General features: G+C 37.7%; 1 protein-coding gene across 2 annotated transcripts; it reads left to right on the forward strand.

Moving 5' to 3' along the window:
* The first annotated feature begins 626 nt into the window (after positions 1 to 626).
* Positions 627 to 24,276, forward strand: LOC101741731 (putative fatty acyl-CoA reductase CG8306). 2 transcript variants are annotated; one of them, XM_004930722.5, is made up of 12 exons: positions 627 to 783; positions 10,405 to 10,635; positions 11,247 to 11,498; positions 12,060 to 12,205; positions 13,092 to 13,201; positions 15,176 to 15,259; positions 16,361 to 16,469; positions 18,298 to 18,414; positions 19,668 to 19,787; positions 22,780 to 22,939; positions 23,626 to 23,723; positions 24,098 to 24,276. In XM_004930722.5, exons 2-12 carry the CDS (start codon positions 10,438 to 10,440, stop codon positions 24,234 to 24,236), a joined length of 1,533 nt encoding a protein of 510 aa, XP_004930779.1. In that variant the 5' UTR covers positions 627 to 783; positions 10,405 to 10,437; the 3' UTR covers positions 24,237 to 24,276. The 2 variants fall into 2 exon arrangements, with proteins under 2 accessions (XP_004930779.1, XP_004930778.1); XM_004930721.4 differs by lacking the exon at positions 627 to 783 and adding an exon at positions 9,986 to 10,262.
* The last annotated feature ends 514 nt before the right edge of the window (positions 24,277 to 24,790 follow it).

Below are 24,790 nucleotides of genomic sequence, written 5' to 3' on the forward strand. Positions count from 1 at the left end.
ATTATGACACGCAATGTAACGCAAAAAGGAACGCGGGATTCCGGGTCTCGTTCCCTCAATCGGTCATCGGTAATTATTCTACAGTGCTATGCAAAATATTTTTTTTTTCGGCAATTTCTTCTTCACGAATGAAGGACTACTGGTGACCCGGAGGCCTTTCCAGTTTCACCAGGACAGGTGGACAAGCACGGTCAGAGCCAGGGTGGTGGGATTTGCTAACAGCTACCCGAGCGCCTCCGGAGGAGACCTAACAACTCAAGGGCAGCTGCTTCGCGAATGAATCTAATAAGGATCGGAATCGTGAAGCACTAAAAAGAACCGGCGAGACTCGGCTAATCCATGAATTAGGTAGCTAGTCGAGCTCTTTGCCGAGTTCGACGATTACGATTACCTGACTCCCTAAGCCTGCTCCTAGTTTTAAAGCTGAAGGCGTCTTGTGCCGAGGTTGATGGATCTGACGGATTCGTAAGGACGTGAAATAAATATGTATGTGTGCTTCGATTTTCCCGACACCCATCTTTAAAATGTTTTTAAATATTTGCGACTCCCAATTCCTGCGATTACTATTAGGGCATAAAGCGTTGGTATTCATACGTATGCTTAAAACAAAAAAAAAACAAAAAACTAAGAGTCAGTGTAAATGCCTCCTAACAGACGGACCATAGTCCAAACGAGGTATTTGTGTCAGAATAAAAAAATACTCTGAAGTAACTTAGTCGATCACCAGTTCGCCGGCATAACAGACCGTGTTTTATAGTCATTTAACCTGTGAATCATTCATATGTAAGTCTAATATAAATTAATTATTCTAAACGTTTATTTGGGTAAGCTAACCTAGTGTTTAATAAGTTTTAATTTCCGTAAAATTATGTGCATAATTTTATTTATTTATTTATTTTTGTTTGAGGTTATTAAATAATCGAATGAAAATAAAAGCAACGATTGTGACCAAAGATATAACATTTGAAGTTCATTCTTTAGATTGCCTTTATTTTTAATAAAAAATAAGAAATACAATTATAACCAAATTAGGTAGGTACTCATGTTATTATTTTTTCATTGGTACAGTTAATACAATTGCTTAATATTGTTGTTGACGTTGACATGTCTTTTTATGTAAAAATAACTAAAGTTTCAATTTAAATAAATAAATTATCTCTAAATAATTATTTTATGTAGTGTAATATAGTAGGTAATATAGTATATACATATACAATGGCTTTCGTTGCGATTTAATGATGTGGGACCATAAATTTGTCATTAATATTATGCTGTTAATAGCATCTAAAGATGTTTAGTGACATACATGGCGATATTTAGTTCGTTCCTTTTCCTGTTATAAATACTTTGTTTAGATAATATGTTGAGACTTCGACGAGTTCCAAAATTCAAATCTGACGACCGGCTTGAGCATATTTCTCAGTCCTTTTTAATTTATTTTCGTTCGAATCCATTAAAATAATGAAACAGTGCATTCAATTATCTAACACTGAGAATATTAATAGGTAGGTACAGCACATTATAAACAATTTTAAATAACTTTATGCGACATCAAGAAAATATTGATATTATATTCTATGTTCCGAATTCTCGAACAATTAATGGGTATATTATGTCGAAATGTTTAAATTGGGGGGAATGGTCAATTGAAAGAAAGGATCTAAGTGGCCCACCTTGGTTCTGTCTTTAGTTATTGAATTATGCAACCCAATTTCAACGCATTAGGGTTGATACTGGCTTTTTTTTCCTTTCCTACCTATGCTGATAGCCTTGAGAGGCTATTTCAGCTTACCCTAGCGTGTGTAGGTGAGCTCACGGGGCTAAAACCGGAGAGTTGCTAACACTGACCCTAGCAAGAGCAGTGCTTCGCAGAATCTACCGCCGGATCGGAAACGCGACCCACTGAGAAGATCCGGCGAGAAACTCAGTGGGCTGTGTCTGTGGGTTAATTCGCTCGTCGAACCCGTCGCTTGCGACGAAGGGCTCGACCTTCGTCGCAAGCGACGGGTTCGACGAGGACGGTGACCGGTGCTTGTAGTGCCTAAAAGCACCGTTAATGGATCGGGAGGATCCGTGATAACGTGCTTTGGGTGACGTCGACGGTTTACCATTCGGTCTACAGGGTCGGGTATGTAGTTTCCAGCGGCCACGACAAGAGGGTTCTCATGTCGTGCCGCTTTCTCAAAGTGGCGCAGCGATGCCGACTGTAGATACATAAATATACTGGCATGCAAAGCTCGTCTGTCAACATAAACATACTAATTACAGCTGACGGGAGCACATTAGGTGACATCCCATTTGTCATTAAGATCATCGGGTCGTTTATGTAGGATAGAAATAAGGAGCGCCATCTTTTTATAGGGGTCAAGGTGATAAAGTGTCCACCTGTATACAGGAAGTTTGTTGTCGGAAGACCCACCGAAATAGCGCTAGTGTAGGAAGTGGAAATCACTACATAGTATAAAACAAAGTCGCTTTCTCTGTCCCTATATCTGTCCCTATGTATGCTTAAATCTTTAAAACTACGCATCGGATTTTGATGCGATTTTTTTTAATAGATAGAGTGATTGAAGAGGAAGGTTTATATGTATAATAACATCCATTAAATAGTGGAGAAATCAATAATAAATTACAGTTTCCGAAGCGAAGCGAGGGCGGATCGCTAGTAATATGAATATAGCAGTAATAAACAGAGTGAAGTGTGCTGCATTGAAGTGAAGTGTGGTTGTTTAAGGCGCTGTTTTTTTAAATCTCTCCACTTGCTACTGTGGCGCCACCTTAATTGACTTCCTTTTAGCGGACACATTTTAATACATTAAGTTGGTACTCCTTACTTCTACCCTCCATATTTTAGACGGTAGGGGTAAATTAAAATTCGCAAAGGTAATAGGTAAAACACAGTACCCTTCCCTTGTCTGGGTGTGGACCGATTATTCGCTTTATTCTGCTCACTTTAAAAACCAAAATTGAAATGCGAGTGATTATAGTGGAATTTTGATCACCGGACGAACACTAAGCTACGTTTTTTTTTTGTTATATCTCATAAACCCATTAATGTCTAGTTTTTTTAGTCTAGTTGTTTATTCTGTAGCGTTCAATTTGAATATTAAATTAATCTTATCCTAGATATGATCTAGTCTATGTATATAAAAACGAATTGCTGGTCGTTAGTCTCGCTAAAACTCGAGAACGGCTGGATCGATTTGGCTAATTTTGGTCTTGAATTATTTGTGGAAGTCCAGGGAAGGTTTAAAAGGTAGATAAATATGAATATGGTATTCAATAAAAATAACAAATTTGTTATTCCTTTGATGAGTTCCCCGTCGGACCGATTCCTTTTTTTTTTATTGCTTAGATGGATGGACGAGCTCACAGCCCACCTGGTGTTAGGTGGTTACTGGAGCTCATATACATCTACAACGTAAATACGCCACCCACCTCGAGATATAAGTTCTAAGATCTCAGTAGAGTTACAACGGCTACCCCACCCTTCGAACCGAAACGCATTACTGCTTCACGGCGGAAATAGGCGGGGTGGTGGTACCTACCCGTGTGGACTCCCAAGAGGTCCTACCACCAGTGATTACGCAAATTATAATTTTGCGGGTTTGATTTTTATAACACAATGTTATTCCTTCATCGTGGAAGTCAATCGTGAACATTAAAATTTGTTGAGTACGTATTTCATTAGAAAAATTGATACCCACCTGCGGGATTCGAACACCGGTGCATCGCTACATACGAACGCACCGGACATCTTATCCTTTAGGCCACAACGACTTCCTTTTATTTGTTTTAAGTTTATTTTATACAAAAGCTTAGGTCTTTTACTTATCGATTGAGGCACTGCGAAGTTTGCTGGGTCAGCTAGTTTATAATAATAATTCATTTGAATAATAACTGAATTAAATGAAAAGAAGATAAAATAAACGATGGAATAATATCAAACAAGTAGACCATCTCAACTGAGATTGTAATATTATTTCATCTACATTCTCCTGCTCTTCTCCCAGTCACCTGGGGTCAGCGCAACATGTTTTCTCCTTCCATACTCCTCTATCATATGCCATTTTTTCGCTCACTCCCCTCTTACACATATCGTCTTTCACGCAATCAATCCATTTCTTCTTAGGTCTACCTCTTCCTCTATATACTTCCACATTCATAGTTAACGTTCTCTTACCAACCTCATTTTCATTTCGTCTCATCACATGCCCATCTCAAACGCGCACTTCCCAGCTTCTTTATCACAGGTGCCACTTTCAGACTTCCTCTAACATATTCATTCCGTATTCTATCCATTCTCGTTACTCCACACATCCATCGCAACATTCGCATCTCTGCTGCATGCAATCGCCTTTCCTCCGCCACTTTAGTCGCCCATCAAACTGATCCATACAAGACGGCAGGCCTTATTAAGGTCTTATATATCTTCCCTTTTAGGGGAAGAGAAATGTGTGAATCACACGTGGTGCCCGTAACCTGCCGCCATTTTATCCATCTTGCGTCAATACTATGCCTCACAGTACGATTATAATATTATTTCTGAGCATTAATTTATTCACAGTCGAATCAAACTACATAGTTAAATCGATGGAATGTTGAAATTCTACAATTTAAGTCTACACTAATGTCTATGTCTATAAGCTTGAGACTTAAAACACCTAATTTAATTCCGATGATGTCAAACATCTAAATAAATACGGTAATTTTCCTAACGCCATTAGTATTTTTGCATCATAGTTCGTTGAACTGTGTTATGGCCAATCTAGAAATTAAATTATAATTCGATGTTATCCGTTTCCCCAATATGAGTATTAAAGTTGGTTTTTGTATATATATAACCTCTATATGATTCATGACATAAATCTTAAAAGAGTTTAATATGTTATAAAGGTGACATAAATAGTAATTTGAATATTGAAACATTAGAAGAAGGAACATTAGAAATATTAAAACCTTTTTTTTAATATTGAAATAAAAAAAACATAAAAACTGGTGAAGCAATAGCTTTATAAGTTGTTTCTCTTTATAGAGCAACTCAGTTTGAGCTATAGTTTTACTGGGCTAAACTTTATTTTGATGTGAATAAAATAATACATTATATTATATAATTATAGTCTTTGTGTAGTAGTGTGTAAGGTGTGACGTTGCGTCGCCATGAGCAAGCGACTGTTAATGATAATATTTCATTTTTCATTATCCCACATGAATTTTCTGTCGTAAAGTATCCTTCTATACATCCGAGTACCTATACAAAATAATATCAATCTTTCACATCTGCTACCGAATTGTTGCTATGATGACCCTGGATCCAAAAAAACTTAAGTGTAATTATATTACTATACCTACCTATTAAGAAACTCGCAAGAAATGGCGAATGAAGTTCTAATCGCTTTTATTATGTTGCAAAGCTGACTCATTATTTTTTATTCGTTGACCAATGGTCTTGGATCGTAAGCAGTGCTTGTAGCTCGTGGGCATCAACAAGTAGCCTAAACAGGCCACCCCCTGCTACTAATTTAATAATTTCTGCGTGCCGATCAAATCAAATAAATTTTTTTTTTATTCATCATGAATGAAAGTTCATTCTTGTTGAACGTCAAAAAGAACTACCGCCAATTCACAAAAACTAGCCTCCGTCCTGAGAAGAACTGGCAAGAAACTCAGCGGGCATGTTTTTTTTTTTTAATATTAGATTATTTTTTTAAATATTAGATTATTTTTTAATATTCATTTTACAAGAGGTATTAAAACGTAACAATTATTGCAATATTGAAATGCCCGGAGCGAGCAACTCATTACCGCTTTGTGCAATCTTCTAGATAATCATTGAATTTATAGTAAGTTTTATTGCACAGATGTTCTTTAATAGTTTTCTTAAATCTAAGTACCCTTAAGTACTTCGGAATAGATCACAAAAATTCAATGCATCAGTAAAATGCCTTGTTAGAAAGTGATGAACAGTTACTAACGGACTTCCATTCGCGGTCAATGATCTCATATTTCACATTCCATGACGGGTTTTTTTTTACGTAGGTGCATTTGAATATGATTTCGTTGATTCGGAACAAATCTACAAATGGTTTCCAATTAAACTGTAGATGAAAGAAAGGAGTCGTCTAATTAGAACCGTTCTTACTAATATTGTATTAACTGACTGTCACTACGGATCCTCCCGATTCGTTAACGGTGCTTTTAGGTACCTCAAGTACCGGTCACCGTCCTCGTCGAACCCGTCGCTTGCGACGAAGGGCTCGGCGAGTAAATTAACCCATAGATAGACACTGCGGTCATCCACAGTGCGTTTCCAGAGATCTTTTTTGCCACGTACCATCCGGCTATGGAATGAGCTCCCCTCCACGGTGTTTCCCGAGCGCTATGACATGTCCTTCTTCAAACGAGGCTTGTGGAGAGTATTAAGCGGTAGGCAGCGGCTTGGCTCTGCCCCTGGCATTGCTGAAGTCCATGGGCGACGGTAACCACTCACCATCAGGTGGGCCGTATGCTCGTCTGCCTACAAGGGCAATAAAAAAAAAAAAGACAGTCCACTGAGTTTCTCGCCGTACCTTCTCAGTGGGTCGTGTTTTCGATCCGGTAGTAGATTCTGTGAAGCACTCTGCTCTTGCTAGGGCTAGTGTTAGAAACACCTCAGTTTCAGCTACGTTAGCTCACCTATAAGCTGTCATAGCTGATATAGCCTCTCAAGGCTATCAGCATAGGCAGGAAAAAAAAATAACTTACTGCTCACTCATCCGTGAAGCACGGAAACTGTAAAGTATTCGGAGTAATAATATAATGACAACAAAAACAATAAAAGCGGTCTTGATTCGAAAAATCGCGAATACCGAAGGGAATACATACTAAAATCGTAACTCTATGACCGCCGTGTGGGTCATCGGCTTTTTTCCTATTCGAGACCTCGAGAGGTCTCGCCGGATCTTCTCAGTGGGTCGCGTTTCCGATCCGGCGGTAGATTCCGCGAAGCACTGCTCTTCCTAGGGCCAGTGTTAGCAACACTCCCGGTTTGAGCTGCGTGAACTCACCTATACGTTAGGGTGAAGCTGAAACAGCCTGTCAAGGCTATCAGCATGGGTAGGAAAAAAACCTCATGTCTCAAGGTGGATCCATCAGATTACTATTTCAAATAAATAAACGTAAATTAATTTCGCTCTATTTTTAATTTAGTCTTTACGTATATTAAATAAAGATATTTATATTCTAGACACTGACACAATGGCATCGTAAAAAGCTAATTAACATCAACTAGGAAAAAAAAAACAAATAAATACTAAATTCCGTCTAATATTTTGAACTACGTCATAATATTTAATGTACAAAATGACGGCTGTTTATAATTGAACCGGATTTTCATGGTTATAACTTCGTTAATCGCGACTCGATAATTGATAAATCAACAATTCAACGTGCGTCGTGTGCCTATGTACAATGTTCAAGTGCAAAACGAACATCTAAAAAGTTAAATTATCGTATAATTACCGATTCTCTGTGCTTAGTGCAAGTTTTTTAACGTTTGGGTGGCGCCGCGTGTCTGGTTGTAGTGTTGACCGCGGGAACCCCCCTACTCTGAACGGGTTCTGACCCCGGACGGAGATCGGACGTCGGGTGTAAGAGTGCAGGGGAGTCGTTTAGTGGGTGGGCCCTAAAATCCTTGGGCCCGCGATCTGCTCTCAACACCTGCAGATCGTTGAGTCTCACATACCCCGCGCGACCCCTAGGCGCGGGGACCTCGTAGGAGGTTCGGGCGCCGGCAGGAAAAAAAAAAAATTTTTTAACGTTCACGATAGCGTAAAAGTTAACTTCAATTTGCATGGAGTGGGAACGTTTACCTACGTTTGCCGCTAGGGGCGCTGTTCCAACTACATACAAATTTGAGTTAACTTTTACGCGATCGAAAACGTTAAAAAACTCGCACTAAACACACTGCTGGTTCATATGTATTTGACTATAGTTTTACAAAAATGCTTTACGGCAGAAAATATTCAGGGCGTACCTACCCGCGCGGACTCACAAGAGGTCCTACCACCAGTAATTACGCAATTTTATAATTTTGAGGGTTTGATTTTTTATTACACCTATCGCGATAGGTATATAACAGGGTTATTGCCCGTCAATGGGTGAAAAAACACTGAACGTGTGTTTAAATAATCCACTTGGATTTTAGGAGCTAGGTATACAATCGTCCTGTGGATATTTTAAGTCAGGTTTTACGGAAAAAATTCGTCTTTAATCGAACTAGTAGCCCGTAAATAATCAAATCAGGTCTATTTTTATGATACGGAACCCAACAGTGATTCTCAATCTTTTTATTTGTCTTGACACACTTTAATGACATCAAAATGTGATTGCAGACAAATATAAAGTTAATTTGTCAGTAGGTACCGCGGTTAACAATCACTGGACTAGACGTGTCAATTTAAGGTTTCCGGAAGCCATTAAGTTACAAGATAAAGATCTGAGTTTTAAGTCTTAATTATAATTATTGCCTAACAGTTTTAACGCTCTTCAGACCAGAACGCTAGACACTTCGCGGTAGAACGGAGCGATAGAACCGTGTGAACCCACAAAACCTTACCACCATAAATATTTGTAGTTCTTACTGGTGGTAGGAGGTCTTGTGATCTCGCACGGGTAGGTATGACAACCCTGCCTGTTGCTGTCGCGAAAGTTACGGGTGGTAGGACCTCTTGTGAGTCCGCGCGGGTAGGTACCACCACCCTGCCTATTTCTGCCGTGAAGCAGTAATGCGTTTCGGTTTGAAGAGTAGGGCAGCCGTTGTAACTATACTGAGATCTTAGAACTTATTTAACACCAGGTGGACTGCGACCTCGTCCACCAATATAAGCAATAAAAAAAATGGCAGCCCTACGACTGTCTTGAAAGGAAATAAACATGCTTTGGACGTGTGAAGTATGAAGTGACCTCACACATGTTGCATAATAGCTTGCTTGATGTGTTTGTCAATTTTATGTAAATAAGTCTTGTGTTTTGTAGGTTAATGGTTTTTTTAAAAGTAAGATTTTCATTACACAATTTCTGCATTTAATTCGAACATAAAATAATACTTAATCTATTATTTTTGTGTTCAGCATAATCTCCCAAAGAGTGACAGTCGCTGGGAAATATTTTTTTCACATAATTAATACATACCTACATTAAACAGATTAAAATCCCGATTTACATTGAAGCAAAGGTATTAAAAATGGAGGTAACTAAAGAACAGTAATAGAACTTGAAGGAGAGTTTTTTTAATTCCTTTCTGTGTGAACGTTTCTTCACACAAAAAGGCGTATGAAAAGAAGTTATCGTCATTTCATAATGTTTTCTTAAAGCCACAGTAACTCGAACTTTGTTACATTTTCATGACTAAGCCCTTGAAACGACTGGTGAATTTTAGTATGAAAACTTAGACTGAAGTAGAATGTATTGTTAGCTAGAGTAGATATATTTATCTCATTTTTACTAGTCGTTCCGATTTGAAGGGGTGGTAAGAGAGCCACTATTCTATGGATTCTGCAATCACTTTATATCAGGTGAGCCGAAAACCGAACTAAACTAAAAAAGTTTTAATCCTGGGAATAAATATAGGTTATACTATCTTTGATCCCACGCGTACGGATCTCCATCCACGCGATATGTTGTAGTCCATTTGGGCAAAGTTACGGGCGGAAAGCTATAAGCGAGATCGCGATTAGGTTCTCCGTGGCCTGTTTTGTTTATATTTAAGTTTCACAATGAAGTCAAAATAATCTAAGTTAAAACTGCAAAAATTCAAAGCTAATTATGCCCTTTTATTAAATTGTAAATTTTAACAACTATACTTATTTCAAATTATAAGTTTACTATTATGCTCTAACGCCCTTTGCAATATATCACACAACCTATTAGCTGTCATTGTCAAACTTGTCCAGCTGTCAAAATATCTCCAAACAACCGGTAGCTACAAAATACAAATCACCGGTAGACATAGATTAAGTGTATAATCTATGCATAGACCTATATAGTGCCGGTAGATAATCAAATGAATTAATAAAATTCTTTAAATGTACTTATCTTACTAGTTTTAGTGTTCGCCCAATGATCGAAGTCGACTATAATCGATGATTGAAGATTTTTATTCATTTAGTGTATAAAATTGTCTTTATTGTTTTTTTAATTGGGAAAATTGTTTTATTTTCAAAAAAATCTAGATACTAAACAAAAAACTCAAAAAAGAAACACAGTTGTCGAATAGAGGGAAGGTACTGAGCCGTTGTATTTCCGAAATAAAAATAGATTATTCAATTTATAATCAATTAGTGAATGAATGTTGTATTTCCCATTCAAAAATAGATTTTTAATTTTATAATCGATTAGTGAGTGATTGTTAAATTTTTTCATTAGATTAGTCAAGATACACCTGAAGGACGCAATAAAATGACGGAAGAGTCCTTAGTCCGCGCCTTTTATAGCGGGAAAAACTTTTTCATAACCGGCGGAACCGGCTTTGTCGGTTTATGTCTTATCGAGAAAATATTAAGATGCATTCCTGATGTTGGCAAAGTTTACTTATTAATGAGACCCAAGAAAGGAAAAGAAATATCTCAACGACTAGAGGAGTTTCCTAAAAACCTGGTGAGAAATTAAATCAAGTTTTTTTATATTATCATTAATATGTCAAAGCGGGGTAGTTATTTTTTTAATATTGTGACTTCCATCCAAAAAATTCGAGTGGTCTGTGGTGTTAGTGGTCTGGTTGGCACCAAATACCCAAGACCTCATTGGCCAATCAACATAAATAATAGCATGCTTTGTGTAAGACATTTTTATGGTCATAAATCACTTCTTGTTGACTTGTGAGCCCAAATTGAGTACTACCATGACTGCCCCAAATCAGTTATTTTTTCCAGTGTATTTCAGTACAGCCGTTATACCATACCACTTGTTCTTGAATCTCATATATCAAGGTGTCTGATGGAATTCACAACGTCTTTGGGCTTAGGCATCAACTTAAAACCCTGGGCGATGAGCTTGCTTGCCTTATATTAAAGTAATAAAGATTTTTTTTATTGTCCTTGTATGCACACAAGCTTACGGGCCACCTGATGGTGAGTAGTTACCGTAGCCCATGGACTTCAGCAATGCCAGGGGCAGAGCCAAGTCGCTGCCTACCGAATACCTTTATACCTAAACCTATCAGATCCTAATACAAATCTTTAATTACTGATATAGTAACTTGTTATTAGGTCTTTGAGAAGCTTCTAGAAACGAACACAACGGATATCTTCAAGAAACTAGTCCCGATCTCTGGAGATGTAGGTGAGGCGAATCTAGGCCTAAGTCCTCAAGACCGGCAGCTGTTGATCGAGAACGTCAATGTGGTTATACATTCGGCGGCAACTTTAGATTTTCAAGAGAACTTAAGGCCCACTGTTAGAATTAATCTTCTTGGAACTAGGCAGGTTATGGGGCTGTGTAAAGAGATTAAGAATTTGAAGGTAAACTCATTGTTCATTAATTTCGTTAACACAACTTAAAGAAACTATTGACGGAAAGCTCTAAGAGCTAAGAATTTACATGCATTTATATGCAGTTATATATTGAGTGGTGAAAGGCTATTTGGTATAATCGCTAAATAATTAAATAATTCCGCTTAATATGTAAGTGACATTTGTCTATGTATTTAAAGGTGCGTTGCATTTGGTATTAGTGTCAATAGTTCATGTTTTTAATTGAACTTTAATTAAGTTTACTGCATTCAAAGATCTGAAGAAGTTTTTTTTGTTATGTATTTTTTTCCAAATTTTACACTTTAAATGGATCTCCTGTAAAGTTGCAAAAATGTGTAAAGCCTTTCACATCTCAATTTAGTTATTCTCAATGTTTCCAAATAGTCTCACTTAATGGTGAGTGTTTGACATTGGTCATAGACATTGGCAATGCCAGAGGTATAGCCAAGCTGCATCTTATTGCATGCTATATACTCCTAATGCGATTGACTAATACAGAAAATCAATACTGTTGTCTATTCTGTTATAAACTCCTTACATTTTTTCTAGGTGATGATACACGTTTCATCGGCCTATGTCAATTCTTATTTAACGGAAGTTCACGAGAAGGTGTACCCTGAGCCGGAGGAGGTTGAGAAAGTTATATCTCTTGTCGGTACATTAAGTGATGAAGCTTTAGACGAAATTGAACCCAAGTGAGTATTAATTACAATAACTTTCAGATTTAGCCCACTGAGTTTCTCGCCGGATCTTCTCAATGGGTTGCGCTTCCGATCCGGTAGTAGATTCTGCGAAGCACGGCTCTTGCTAGGGTTCGTGTTAGCAACGTCGTCAGGTTTGAGCCCCGTGAGCTCACCTACTAGTTAAGGTTACGCTGAAATAGCCTCTCAAGGCTCTCAGCTTAGGTAGGAAAAAGAAAATAGCAGATTTGGGTGCGAGATGGCCAATATTTTTCCTTTTATTGCGTTAAGTAGACGAGGAGACGGCCAATCTGACGTTAAGTGGTTGTCGTCACTCATGAATAACAGTTGCATACTGTTCTCACTGCTCTGAAAGAGAAGAGAGAGTAGGACTAAGTTATACAGCTGTTCAGACTTATTCTACATGTAAGGGCAAACAGCTTGTAACTCAGTGGTACTTGAAGAATGTTTACTCAGATGTCTTTGGGTTTTGACATTGAACCGAACCATACTTTATAAAGCAGTAATGTAAATCAAATTTAGAAGCTTTTTTTTATTGTTTAGATGGGTGGACGAGCTCACAGCCCACCTGGTGTTAAGTGGTTACTGGTGCCCATAGACATCTACAACGTAAATGCGCCACCCACCTTGAAATATAAGTTCTAAGGTCTAAGTATAGTTACAATGGCTGCCCCACCCTTCAAACCGAAACGCATTACTGCTTCACGGTAGAAATAGGCAGGGCGGTGGTACCTACCCGTGCGGACTCACGAAAGGTCCTGCCACCAGTACAAAGCTGTCAGTTTATTTTTAAATTGTGTTCCATTACGTGTTTGATGGGTAGTGTGAATTCGTTACTGAGTAACACTACTAATATGTGCTACTTAAATCTTCTCCATAGGATATTGAAAGATCATCCGAACACCTACACGTTCACAAAGCATCTGGCTGAGCACGAGGTGGCGAAGTGTGCTGAGCTATTCCCTTGCACAATAGTCCGGCCAACGATGAGTAAGAAATGATTTTGAAACTATATATTTGTATGACTAACTAGCTGACTTTGTAGTATCTCAATCGATAAATAAAAGACCCTAAACTTTTGTATAAAATAAACTTAAACAAACAAAAGGAATCCGTCCAACGGGTGACACATCAAAGGGAAAACAAAATTGTTATTTTTATTTAATTCCGAGCATTTTCATATTTATCTACCTTTTAAACTTTCTCTGGACTTCAACAAATAATTCAAGACCAAAATTAGTCAAATCGGTCCAGCCGTTCTTAAGTTTTAGCGAGACTAACGAACAGAGTCGTTGTGGCCTAAAGGATAAGACGTCCGGTGCATTCGTTTCGAGCGATGCACCGGTGTTCGAATCTCGCTGGCGGGTACCAATTTTTCTAATGAAATACGTACTCAACAAATGTTCACGATTGACTTCCACGGTGAAGGAATAACATCGTGCAATAAAAATCAAACCCGCAAAATTATAATTTGCGTAATTACTGGTGGTAGGACCTCTTGTGAGTCCGCACGGGTAGGTACCACCGCCCCGCCTATTTCTGCCGTGAAGCAGTAATGCGTTTCGGTTTGAAGGGTGGGGCAGCCGTTGTGACTATACTGAGACCTTCGAACTATATCTCAAGGTGTGTGGCGCATTTACGTTGTAGATGTCTATGGGCTCCAGTAACCACTTAACACCAGGTGGGCTGTGAGCTCGTCCACACATCTAAGCAATAAAAAACAGAAATCATTTTTATATATATACAAGAAGAAGAAGATGCCTTCATAGTAACCTTTGTTAATGTTTAACTGGTTTTCTGCCTTCCTGTCTGAGATGCTCTGTCTCATAGTCTTAACCTATGGAGGTGGCAGGTACAGATAACCCTTCTACAACACGGTAGATACGTTCTAAGTTCTGTGTTGTGTGAAACCGTGTTATATAAGATTAGAAGCCAGTACAAATGGAGAGTAATTTTGTCAGAATGAAACTCCTCAACTGTGCCTGTATGTATTTTTCATACTTATTATACATACATAAAAAATAAGCAGTAAATTTTTGGTTATTTCCATGTAATGTGCTTTTTGTGAAGCATTAATACTTTTTTAATTGAATTGTGTGGGTAGAAGAAGTTCACAGTTCATTTTGCACCTTTGGAATTGGAGTGGCTTAACTAAACATTTTAAGAAAATTAGTTTTATATTTTGCTCATAAATATAAGTTTTTAAAATTAAAAATCATATTTATATTTTAGTCTAGAAAAGGACAAAATACACTTACCGTCTCTTTTAAATCAGGCGCTTACTTGAAACCTTAAGGTGTGCGCCTTAAGGCTTAAAGTATTAAAATCGAAATTGAAAAACTACAATTCTTCAATTACATTTTCGGCGTTTACCAAATAAATAATAGTTTAAAAAACTAACAAAATACGCCTTTTTCTACAATAAAATCATTTTTTCTTACACTGTTTTTAATTCAAATTTACTAAAATTTATTTTCTATTTAGTAGTTGGATTTTCTATAAAACCGTATTTTGTTAGATTTTTTAAAGTATTATTTATTTTTCATTTTTTAGTTGAGTTTAAATTTTTTCAATATTTTTTTTAATGTTGAATTGTCATCGGTCCTTAATAAGTATACCAAATTTCGAGTTAAACCGACGTTTTGAAGGGAGTCAAAATCATGTTCAAAGATTCCGTTACAAACATACATACGTCTGAAGCTAATAAAAGCGTATTAAAAGACAAGAATTTTGGATTAGGTAGGTCACTTCAATTCTAAGGGGGCAATTTTAAAAGCTCTCGAAAACTTTGAAAGCTGTTTGTAATCCTCGATAGTAATCAAGGACGTTGGCCCGAACACACATAGACAAGGATAGCAACGTTTTTGTATCTAGCAGAGCAGATGACCTGATGGATCATGCATCAAACCGGGAAATACCTATGATTTGAGTCAGTTTATGATGAGCACTTGGTGTTGTCTCCAGTCGTCGCCTCGTGGAAGGAGCCGGTGCCGGGCTGGACGTGCTCCAAGGTGGGACCTCAAGGATTCCTGATGGGAGCTTCGAAAGGTAAATCATTATCATATTGTGAGCACACATAGCTACCATCTGCCCGACTCTTTCTGTCGTGAAGCAGTAATGCGTTTCGACTTGTAGGGTGGGGCACATGTCTCAAGGTAGGCGGTGGCATTTAAGTTGCTGATGTCTATGGGCTTTTAAAACTGGTGCTACTTGATGAATGTGAAAGAAGTGAAACTTCAACGTACCTCAAGAAATGACATTAACTTAGAATTAAGTTGTTACCGGTATTCGATAATTACCGAATGAGTTCTTTGGTTTTACATAAGTAGAAATGATATGTAATATGTTAGATGATACTGGAGTAAATAACGCAAATTTGATTTATCTAAAAATAGAAAAGTTTATTGTTATTATAAAATTAAACACTGATAAACATTTACACATTGTAAATCTATTCACCTAAAAATAGAAAAATCGACAATTAAAGGTTTTTTACTTCCAATATTTCATAAAGCACTTCACGGTCAAGATCAAATTCTCTATCTGAGTGTGTTATTGCCAATGTCATTCTTATTTATAATCTTACTCTATGGCCACGTACACAACATACAGTCTACAAGCTTACATATGAATATTTTTAGTGATAATTTATCATACTACTTTTCTTTAAAATACCGGTTTCTGTAAATTGTTTAGAAATTAAACTGTTTACACCGTTTGCTTTGCAATCTACTAGTTTATATGAAATCCGATAGATGTCGCTGAACTAAATAACGACCTAGCTTGCTTTCTCCCTCTCTCCACGGTCGAATGGTTCGCGAGACGCTGTGTCTATTGTCTCACTCTCGCTCTTCCTAAATTGTATCTGTTCTCTTTAGCTGTAACGAATCTGTCGTGAGTTAAATTTTATTCTCGACGCGCCTAAAGAAGTTTCACTTCCCTGCCTATTTCTGCCGTGAAGCAGTAATGCGTTTCGGTTTGAAGGGTGGGGCAGCCGTTGTAACTATACTGAGACCTTAGAACTCTTATCGAGGTGTGTGGCGACATTTACGTTGTACATGTCTATGGGCTCTGGTAACCACTCAACACCAGGTGGACAATGAGCTCGTCCACCCAAAGTCTAAAGAGATACCGTACCTTTGTTTCCAGGTGTCGTGCGAAGGTTGCCGCTGGCGAAAGAGAACATCGCCGACTACATCCCGGTGGACGTGGTCGTGAACCAGTTGCTGGTCGCCGGATGGCACGCCGCCAGCGCACGGTGAGCGCTCCTGAGCGAAGGCGGACTCCACTGTGAGCACGCGCGACACTAGCGCCACCCACCAGTGGTCAAACTGTTTGGTGCCGCTCACATATCCATCTATCTATCTATATATATATATAAATGAATTGCTGTTCATTAGTCTCGCTAAAACTCGAGAACGGCTGGACCGATTTGGCTAAAGTTGGTCTTGAATTATTTGTAGAAGTCCAGAACAATTTTGTTTTTCCTTTGATATGTCCCCCGTCGGACGGATTACTTTTGATTGTTTTAAGTTTATTTTATACAAAAATTTAGGTCTTTTAATTATCGATTGAGGCACTACAACGTCTGCCGGGTCAGCTATTGTATAATAAATAACTGTAGATACATCACGCAGATCATCCGGCCCCAATTCAGGATTCCCTCTGTTATGTACACCAGAGACTAACAAACATACTTATATACGTTTAAATATATATAATATATGTAGGTTTCGTAAGAATGGAATAAGGTGTATGAAAAGTGTGTGAAACGGAGCGTTAAGATGTGAGTGAGAGAAAACGGTAAGAGAAGGAAAAGATGATGACAGACAGAATGACAGAGAAAAGGAAGATGGTGGAGACGGTTCAATGAGCAAAGCGTAAAAAGGTGTCAATTAATTTTTAATTATTATATTAGAGAAGATTTTAGAAAAGAAGTGTAAAAGTGCAACAGTGGAATAATCTTATTTTATATACCACGATCCCAATTCTACATACATACGTATGTAGATAACTAGCGGCCCGCTCCGGTTTCGCTCGGGTCTTTAACAAAAAATTCAAAACAAAAAATTATAATACACACACATTAACCCTTATATTTGCGTCAGGTCTCTAAAAATAGAAAATTATAAAGATATTTTTCGTGTATCTCAGGAATGTGGACAAGATAGGACTATTATAACAAATTACATTATTATTTTAGCAACGTTTCGGTCTTTTATTAGACCTTCATCAGGCAGGTAGGTCAAATATTTTATAATAATTATGGACGACAATATTGATAATATTATAAAGATAATTTGAGTTTTTTTTTCTTTATTAAAACTTTTATATTCATTTAAATAATATTTGTTTTTATCTAAATTTTATTATTATTATATCTCTAATTTTCGTAAAAAGGACATAAATAAAAAACCAAAGCCATTGAGCTTATTGAGTCAGAGCTTCCTTGTACTGGCTGAGCCCTTGCTTTGTCTGAGCCCTTGCTCGCCCACCTGTCCTTGTGAAACTGGAAAGACATCCGGGCCACCAGTAATCTCACAATTATAAAAAAGCTACCTTGTAAACGATATTTGACCTGGTTTTATTTTTTTAAATAAATTAACACTTATTGTGGCATCACCATAATAGTCAGACATATGCTGCCCCTACACTTTTTGTAAAAAATAATGTGTTCTACAAAGACGTAATACATTATTTTATTCTATCATCAATAGTTTTCGCTGGGCACGCGATGTAAAGAATATTTTAGGTAATTTTTTTACACCTTGCGTTACATCATTGGAGTTTTAGTAAGGATCACTAATATAAAAAAAAAGGTTATAGCCTATGTCACTCGGGAATAGTGTAGCTTCCAAACAGTGAAAGAATTTTTCAAATCGGTTCAGTAGTTTCGGAGCCTATTCAATACAAACAAACATATCTTTCCTCTTTATAATATTAGTAGAGATAAACACCTAAAGAACAAACAAACCTATTCAAGACACGAATTTTGACCCGATGCGAGAATCGAACCCGCGACCCTCGGAACAGCCAGGCTCGCTAAGTACCGCACCACCGAATCAGATATACATTTTCCATTGCAGGTCCGGCCTTACGGTGTATCACTGTTCGTCATCAACTCAGAAGCCGTTTAAGTGGTCGATGATAGAGTCTTCGATCAATGGAATGCTGCACAAGTATCCGCTGAAAAGCGCCGTCTGGTAAGCACTCATGCTCCTTTTCTTTCCTACGTATGCTGACCTTGAGAGGCTATTTCAGCTTCGCCCTAACATGTAGGTGAGCTCGCGGGGCTCAAACCGGAGTGTTGCTAACACTAGCCCTAGCAACAGCAGTGCTTTGCAGAATCTACCAACGGATCTCTAATAGAATTATGGAGGTTTTTTTTTTCTTCTTTTAAGCCCACTCGACTTTACTAATACTGTTACGCCGGTAAGAGCAACGCCATCTATCGTCGAATAGTAGAAACGAATATCAAAAGAGCTAGAAAAACCGAGAACGGTCGTGAAGTACAACGCCATCTATTGTCAAATGGTGTAAAAGCATAAAAATTACTCGACTTGTGAGGAATGTTCTTGATAATTCTAGGGATTTTTGGGTGGGAAACTATCTAAGACATCTTGTAGCTGATACCCCTAAACTGATATGTTGTTAAAGTTAAGGCATTTAATTGTTGTGTAACTAAACATAGAAAATAAAGAAATAAAATCATACAAGTCCTAATTTGTTGCCAGGGTTAGTGACAGTAAAGTCTCTCAGGTTGGTCCCGGGAGTTCGCTTACACTTCTCTGAAGCTAGCATTACCTCATCGAGGTTACTAGAAGTGGATAGGCAAAAAATATAATGAAAAACTTTACACCGAAAAAAAAATGCTTCATATCCATAATTTCACTACCGCGTAAGCGACAAAAAGTTTCACTCAGAGACATGTAACTCAGAGCAAACGACGCAGAAAAAACTCTCACTAAGCACATTGATCAATAAAAGAAAAAGGATTGTGTGGTTTCATGCAACCACGGTAAAAGTGAAACATTTTTTCACATTATAAACATTTAATTCTGACAAACAACATTTACATTAAACACTGACAAAAACAAACAAAATAGCGTGGAGCACAAATGAGTAATAGTCTATACACTACACGGTCAGCTGCTGCGAACGATAGGCGCCGCCATATTGGCCTTGGCTGCTCTGACGAGCGCCGTTCACTTTATCCCTACTCTGCGGCCGACCGTCACGCGACATGCAACACACAGACGAAAAAATTTGAGACGATTCTACTCTTAGTACAGTTACAATGGCTGCGCCACCCTTCAAACCGAAACGCATTACTACTTCACGGCAGAAATAGACAGGGTGGTGGTACCTACCCGCGCGGACTCGCAAGAGGTTCTGCTACCAGTAAAATGTATAGTGCTGATGCCATTGCATAATGAATAAATCGACTTTTTTTCAGGTACCCTCATTTAAAATTCGTCCCCTCCCTGTGGCTGTTTCGTCTGTCGGCCATATTTGTCCATTTCTTCCCGGCGCTCCTCCTCGACATGATGCTGAGGGTGACCGGAGGCAGGCCCATGTGAGTAACCATCGTCATATCCACTAATAGCTGTGCGGTCTAGGATGGAGTCTGTGCAAAGCTTACTACAAAGTCAATGATTATCTAGAACAGGGGTGGGCAATTATTTTGATAGTCGGGCCACATTGCAGATGAAAATCTGACCTCGGGCCAAACAGTTTTTTTTTTCTGATTTTATATTGTGCGACTATTATACATACTGTAATTGTTCAATTATCATAATTATATTTTCGAATAGGAGGCGCTGAAAAGAGCGGTTGTCCGGGAGAAAATTTTGGCTCCCACCGGCCCCTGATAATATGTATCAGTATTGCTTAATATTTTATCTAAAAAAAATTATGCAATAATTTATGTTAGACAAAAACTAATACTTGAGTCGTCTATTATCAAAGGTGGCAATCTGTGCATTTGGACAAAAAAATGTTATTGATATGTCAATACAGATTGATTTGAATATAATCGTCTCCTTCAAAGAATACGGTTCAAAACCTGCATTAAATAAAGGTTAATAGTTAACCTATTATTTATCTAAGATGTCGTTCCGAAGAGTTTTGTGACTGCCAATGGAATACAAAGTCAATAATTCGTTTTTCTGATTTACCAATCATTGTCCAAAAGTCTGATTGCCGGCTTTGATAATAGTCGACTCACTTGTGTTCTTAATAATAATATATACAATGCTTCACGGGGCAGACAAAATTCTTATTTCTGTCAAAATTCTATTATTAGGGAGTCCAACACTCATATAAATATTAGCCTATCCATTAAGTACATGTATTTTCTACATGGATACCAAGTTTCAAGTCAATCGGATGCATGGTTCAGTAGCTATAACGGAACATCCGTAAAAACCACTGTAGATTTATACCTAGTCAGGTCATAAATTCTGTCACATGTTTAATGTAAAATAATTGAAACAAGTTTATTCAATATGTAACCATTGATATACCAAAATGAACTTAACAAAACATAGATTCTTATGACACTAAAGTTTATTCAAAATGACCTCCGTGATTTTGAATACAGGCCTTCAATATGCGCGGCCAGTCGTCTATCGCAGCACGAACGAGGTCCATGTCAATAACGGCGGCTACCTTAATCAAGGATGTCTTGAGTGACTCCAAATTGGAATGAGGCTTTGAGCACGCCTTTTCCTCCAAGTGTTGCCATATCTTGTAATCTAACGGATTCAAATCTGGACTGGAGGAGGGCCAGTCTTCGTGCCGGATGAAGTCGATTTCACGCGCCGCCAACCAATCTTGTGTGCTCTTCGCTCTATGAGCTGGCGCCGAATCTTGTTGGAATACCCAGTGCCTGTTATTGAACATGGTATGAGAAACAGGTTCCACAAGGTTCGTCAGGACTGTATTTTGATACACAACTGCATTCGTTTTTACACCTTTCTCACAAAAATGTACCTCTATTAAGCCCCAATAAGAAACTCCCAACCATACCATGAGCGAGGATGGAAAATGACCTCGTTGGACACGCGGAATACGGTTGCTCGCTTCTTCACTACTGTGTGCGTACACCTTATCATTTTGTTTGTTGTAGCTCTCTTCTACGGTAAAAATTTTTTCATCAAAAAAAAAAAAAATCCCGATATTTTTTTCCCGCGTACCGCTTCAACAAAGCGCGGCATCTCTTCAGTCTCAGGTCCATTAGACGAGCATTCAAACGATGTCCTGTTTTTCTTCGATATGCCCGAAGCCCTAAGTCTTCATTTAACACCCTTTTCACCGTGGTCCTTAACCCCATCTGAAGGGCCAACAGTTTCTGCTTACGTTTGGGATTTCTTTGAATTCGCGCCTTCACAGCTTTTATCACTGCTGGAGTCCTAACAGACTGAGGGCGACCACTTCTTGACCTGTCATCTACACTAGAGTCTTCATTGTATCGTTTGATGGTACGATAAACGAATCTTTTGGTTATATTCAAAATTTTCAGTATGTTAAAAATTTGAATTGGCGCGTAACCGCAACGATGCAACGCAATAACTGCAACACGGTCTTCTTTAAGCGTCCACTCCATATTTAAAAATGAGTAAAATTCTAAAAGTATACATTTTTATTTTCATGAACAATTCGAAATTCGAATTCAATAAACTTTTTTGTGGCCAGCATTCTAAAAGAAAAGTTTTTACTGTGTGACAATACTTATGACCTGACTAGGTATATTAGTATAGATTGCACAAAGTGGGAATGAGTTGCTCGCTCCGGGCATTTCAATAGTACAATAATTGTTACGTTATAATGAATGTAATAATGAATATTTAAAAATAATCTAATATTTAAAAAAATATATCTAGTATTTAAAAAAAAAAACATGCCCGCTGAGTTTCTTGCCAGTTCTTCTCAGGAGGGGGGAGGCTAGTTTTGTGAATTGGCGCTAGTTCTTTTTGAAGTTCAACAAGTAATAAAAAAAAATTGATTTGATTTGGACACCTCATATCTCTCCGGGGGCGTCCTGTCGACTAAGCAATTGTCACGGGAGGGTCAGTGCGTTGTGACGTCCGGTCACAATTCGATACCATGTAGGCAATAAAAAGTCTCTTAATGTATTTTTCACGTATAGTCTTCTCGCATTAAAACTGTATAATCTCAAAACTTACTAATTTTACAGGAGTGTTTTTTAAGTTTAACATGTGATATTTTTAATATTAATCATCTTTGCAACATTTTTATTTTTATTTTTTACCAGGTACATTATCTGTCTTTTAAAGTAAGATAAAACCATGTATTAATTTTGATAATAGTAGTCAAAACATAGGTATTTAAAAAAAAAGAAACTAAAAACTAAACTACGCTCTTTTGACAGTATTTATGAGAAAAATTACTGGTGATACTAAATGATTCCGCATATTAACTCAATTTCGAATATTTTTGGAAATTGTACACTTTTAATGCGAAAAGACGAATTACAATATTTTACCTAAATACCCTGTCCAGGGTTGGCAAAACAATAAATTAAATATATATTTTTTTTGTTACAGATTAATACGCTTACACAAAAACGTCTGGAATTCCTTGAATCGCTTAGAAAAGTTTATATTTAGCGAGTGGAAGTTCCACAACACGAACACTCAGCAGCTCGCCAAGGAATTGAACAAGACGGACGCGCAAACATTCTTTATAGACATATCGAAGTTATATGTGAGTTTTATGTCGTTGTGGCAAAATTATGAGATGTCCACTTTTTTTAAGGGATTTTATGACCTGGTAACTAAGACCTTTAAGTCGTGTCTTATTTTTATGAAAAATTATATTATGGAGTGAAATTAAATGAAATGAGTAGAGATGATATGGGATGAAATAATATAATCTCAGTAAAATGGTGGTCATTTATTGATACTTTTTCAGTGGACTTTTTGTAGGATCCCGAGAAGTAACGTCCAGCGGCTTTGTTTCATTTTGCCACATTTGTGCACTTTCACAGATATTAAACAGTTAATAAACCACCGTTATTACACATTTAAACCTGAAGAAACACTGAATAGACAAAATAAAACAAATTACACAACTTTGCTCCTCGCGTACCCGCCAAAAAGTCAGATGTCCAGACAGTGCATTCGTATAAGAGTCCAGAGGCTCTCAAATTTATTTTGTCTATTGTCCACTTTGAGAATAAATTATTTTTTATCGCCCCCCTCTTTTTACCTACTTAAAAACCACTATAGCGAGAGCTCAGTCGGTGTCTAGGAGTCCTCCTAGATGATATTACAAATCGCTTCGTCATAAAAAGAACATGCTGTATCCTAAAAAAAAGTTATGCAAAATAATTGACAACACTTGTTAACACTTTAGTAGTTACAGATTTTTTATTATTTTTTTTGTTCCAGTGGGAAGAATACTTTATGAATCTCCACCTCGGCGTGAGAAGGTATCTGAACAACGAAAAGGAGGGTAATCTGAAAGCCGCCAGGAATAAGGATACTATGTGAGTATTTTTGTAAATAGAACTTTTTCTAAGTTCATTGACCTTCGCGTTTTGCGCGTCCACCATTGCGGGTCCACAAGTATTCAAACTTTAAGGTTGTTATATTTATTGCTTAGATACCTGGTGTTAAGTGGTTACTGGAGCTCATAGACATCTACGACGTAAATGCGCCACCCACCATGAGATATAAGATCAAAGGTCTCAGTATAGTTACAAAGGCTACCCCGCCCTTCAAAACGAAACGCATTACTGCTTCACGGCAGAAATAGGCAAGGTGGTGGTACTTACCCGCACGGACTCAAGACAACAGACTCGGACAAGACGTCCTACCACCAAACAAAATTGTGGTTTATAATAATTATTTTTTGTTTCAGATTAATGATATTCCATATTCTGTGGCAGATTTCGGTTCTGACTTTAGTTTGGTATTTGTTTTCGTGCGTATCAGGGCTCACGATGTTAGGATCGATCTGGATCGCTCCCATTATCTATTTTCTGTACAGTTGCTTGTGATTTTTTTTAAGCTACATTAATAAAAGTTGAATGTTTGGAATCGTATCGTTTGAGATCCTATTTTTTTACGTGGTAGAGAAATGAAAGGCAATTTGGTTTGAGCGTCAGTTTTGCAATTTTATAGAATAGCCATTTAATGTTTAAAATTTGGAAATAATGTCATAAAAAAAAAACTTCTTCAGCCATTTTAATGGAGTAAACTTAATTGGAGTTTAAAAATATCGAACTGTTGATGCTAACGGCAAATATAATGCACCTTTAATTGTAAAGATAAATGTCGCTTATAAAAGATAGCCTTTCACCCTTCGATGTTGTTTAGTTGGCTTGGTAATATTGTCACGTGTTTAGTGTTAGTAAAACTGATGATGACACGACGCTCCGGTGGTAGATTCTGCGAAGCACTGCTCTTACTAGGGCCAGTGTTAGCAACAACGTCAACTTTGAGCCCTGTGAGCTTACTTAGGCGTCAAAGAGAAGCTGAAATAGCCTCCCAAGTCTCAGCCTAGGTAGAAAAAAAACCGACGCTACGTCTCGGAATGAGACCGACAGTTATG

The sequence above is a fragment of the Bombyx mori genome, chromosome 23 (genome assembly GCF_030269925.1).
Source record: "Bombyx mori chromosome 23, ASM3026992v2".
In the NCBI taxonomy this organism is placed as follows: Eukaryota; Metazoa; Arthropoda; class Insecta; order Lepidoptera; family Bombycidae; genus Bombyx; species Bombyx mori.

Bases quoted from the DNA above. Each gene is read 5' to 3' on its own strand.
- LOC101741731 (XM_004930722.5), top strand. From the start codon at position 10,438: ATGACGGAAGAGTCCTTAGTCCGCGCCTTTTATAGCGGGAAAAACTTT. The intron at 19,788-22,779 runs GTGAGTAACCAT...TTTTTGTTACAG, and splicing joins GTGACCGGAGGCAGGCCCAT to ATTAATACGCTTACACAAAA. The intron at 23,724-24,097 runs GTGAGTATTTTT...TTTTTGTTTCAG, and splicing joins GCCAGGAATAAGGATACTAT to ATTAATGATATTCCATATTC.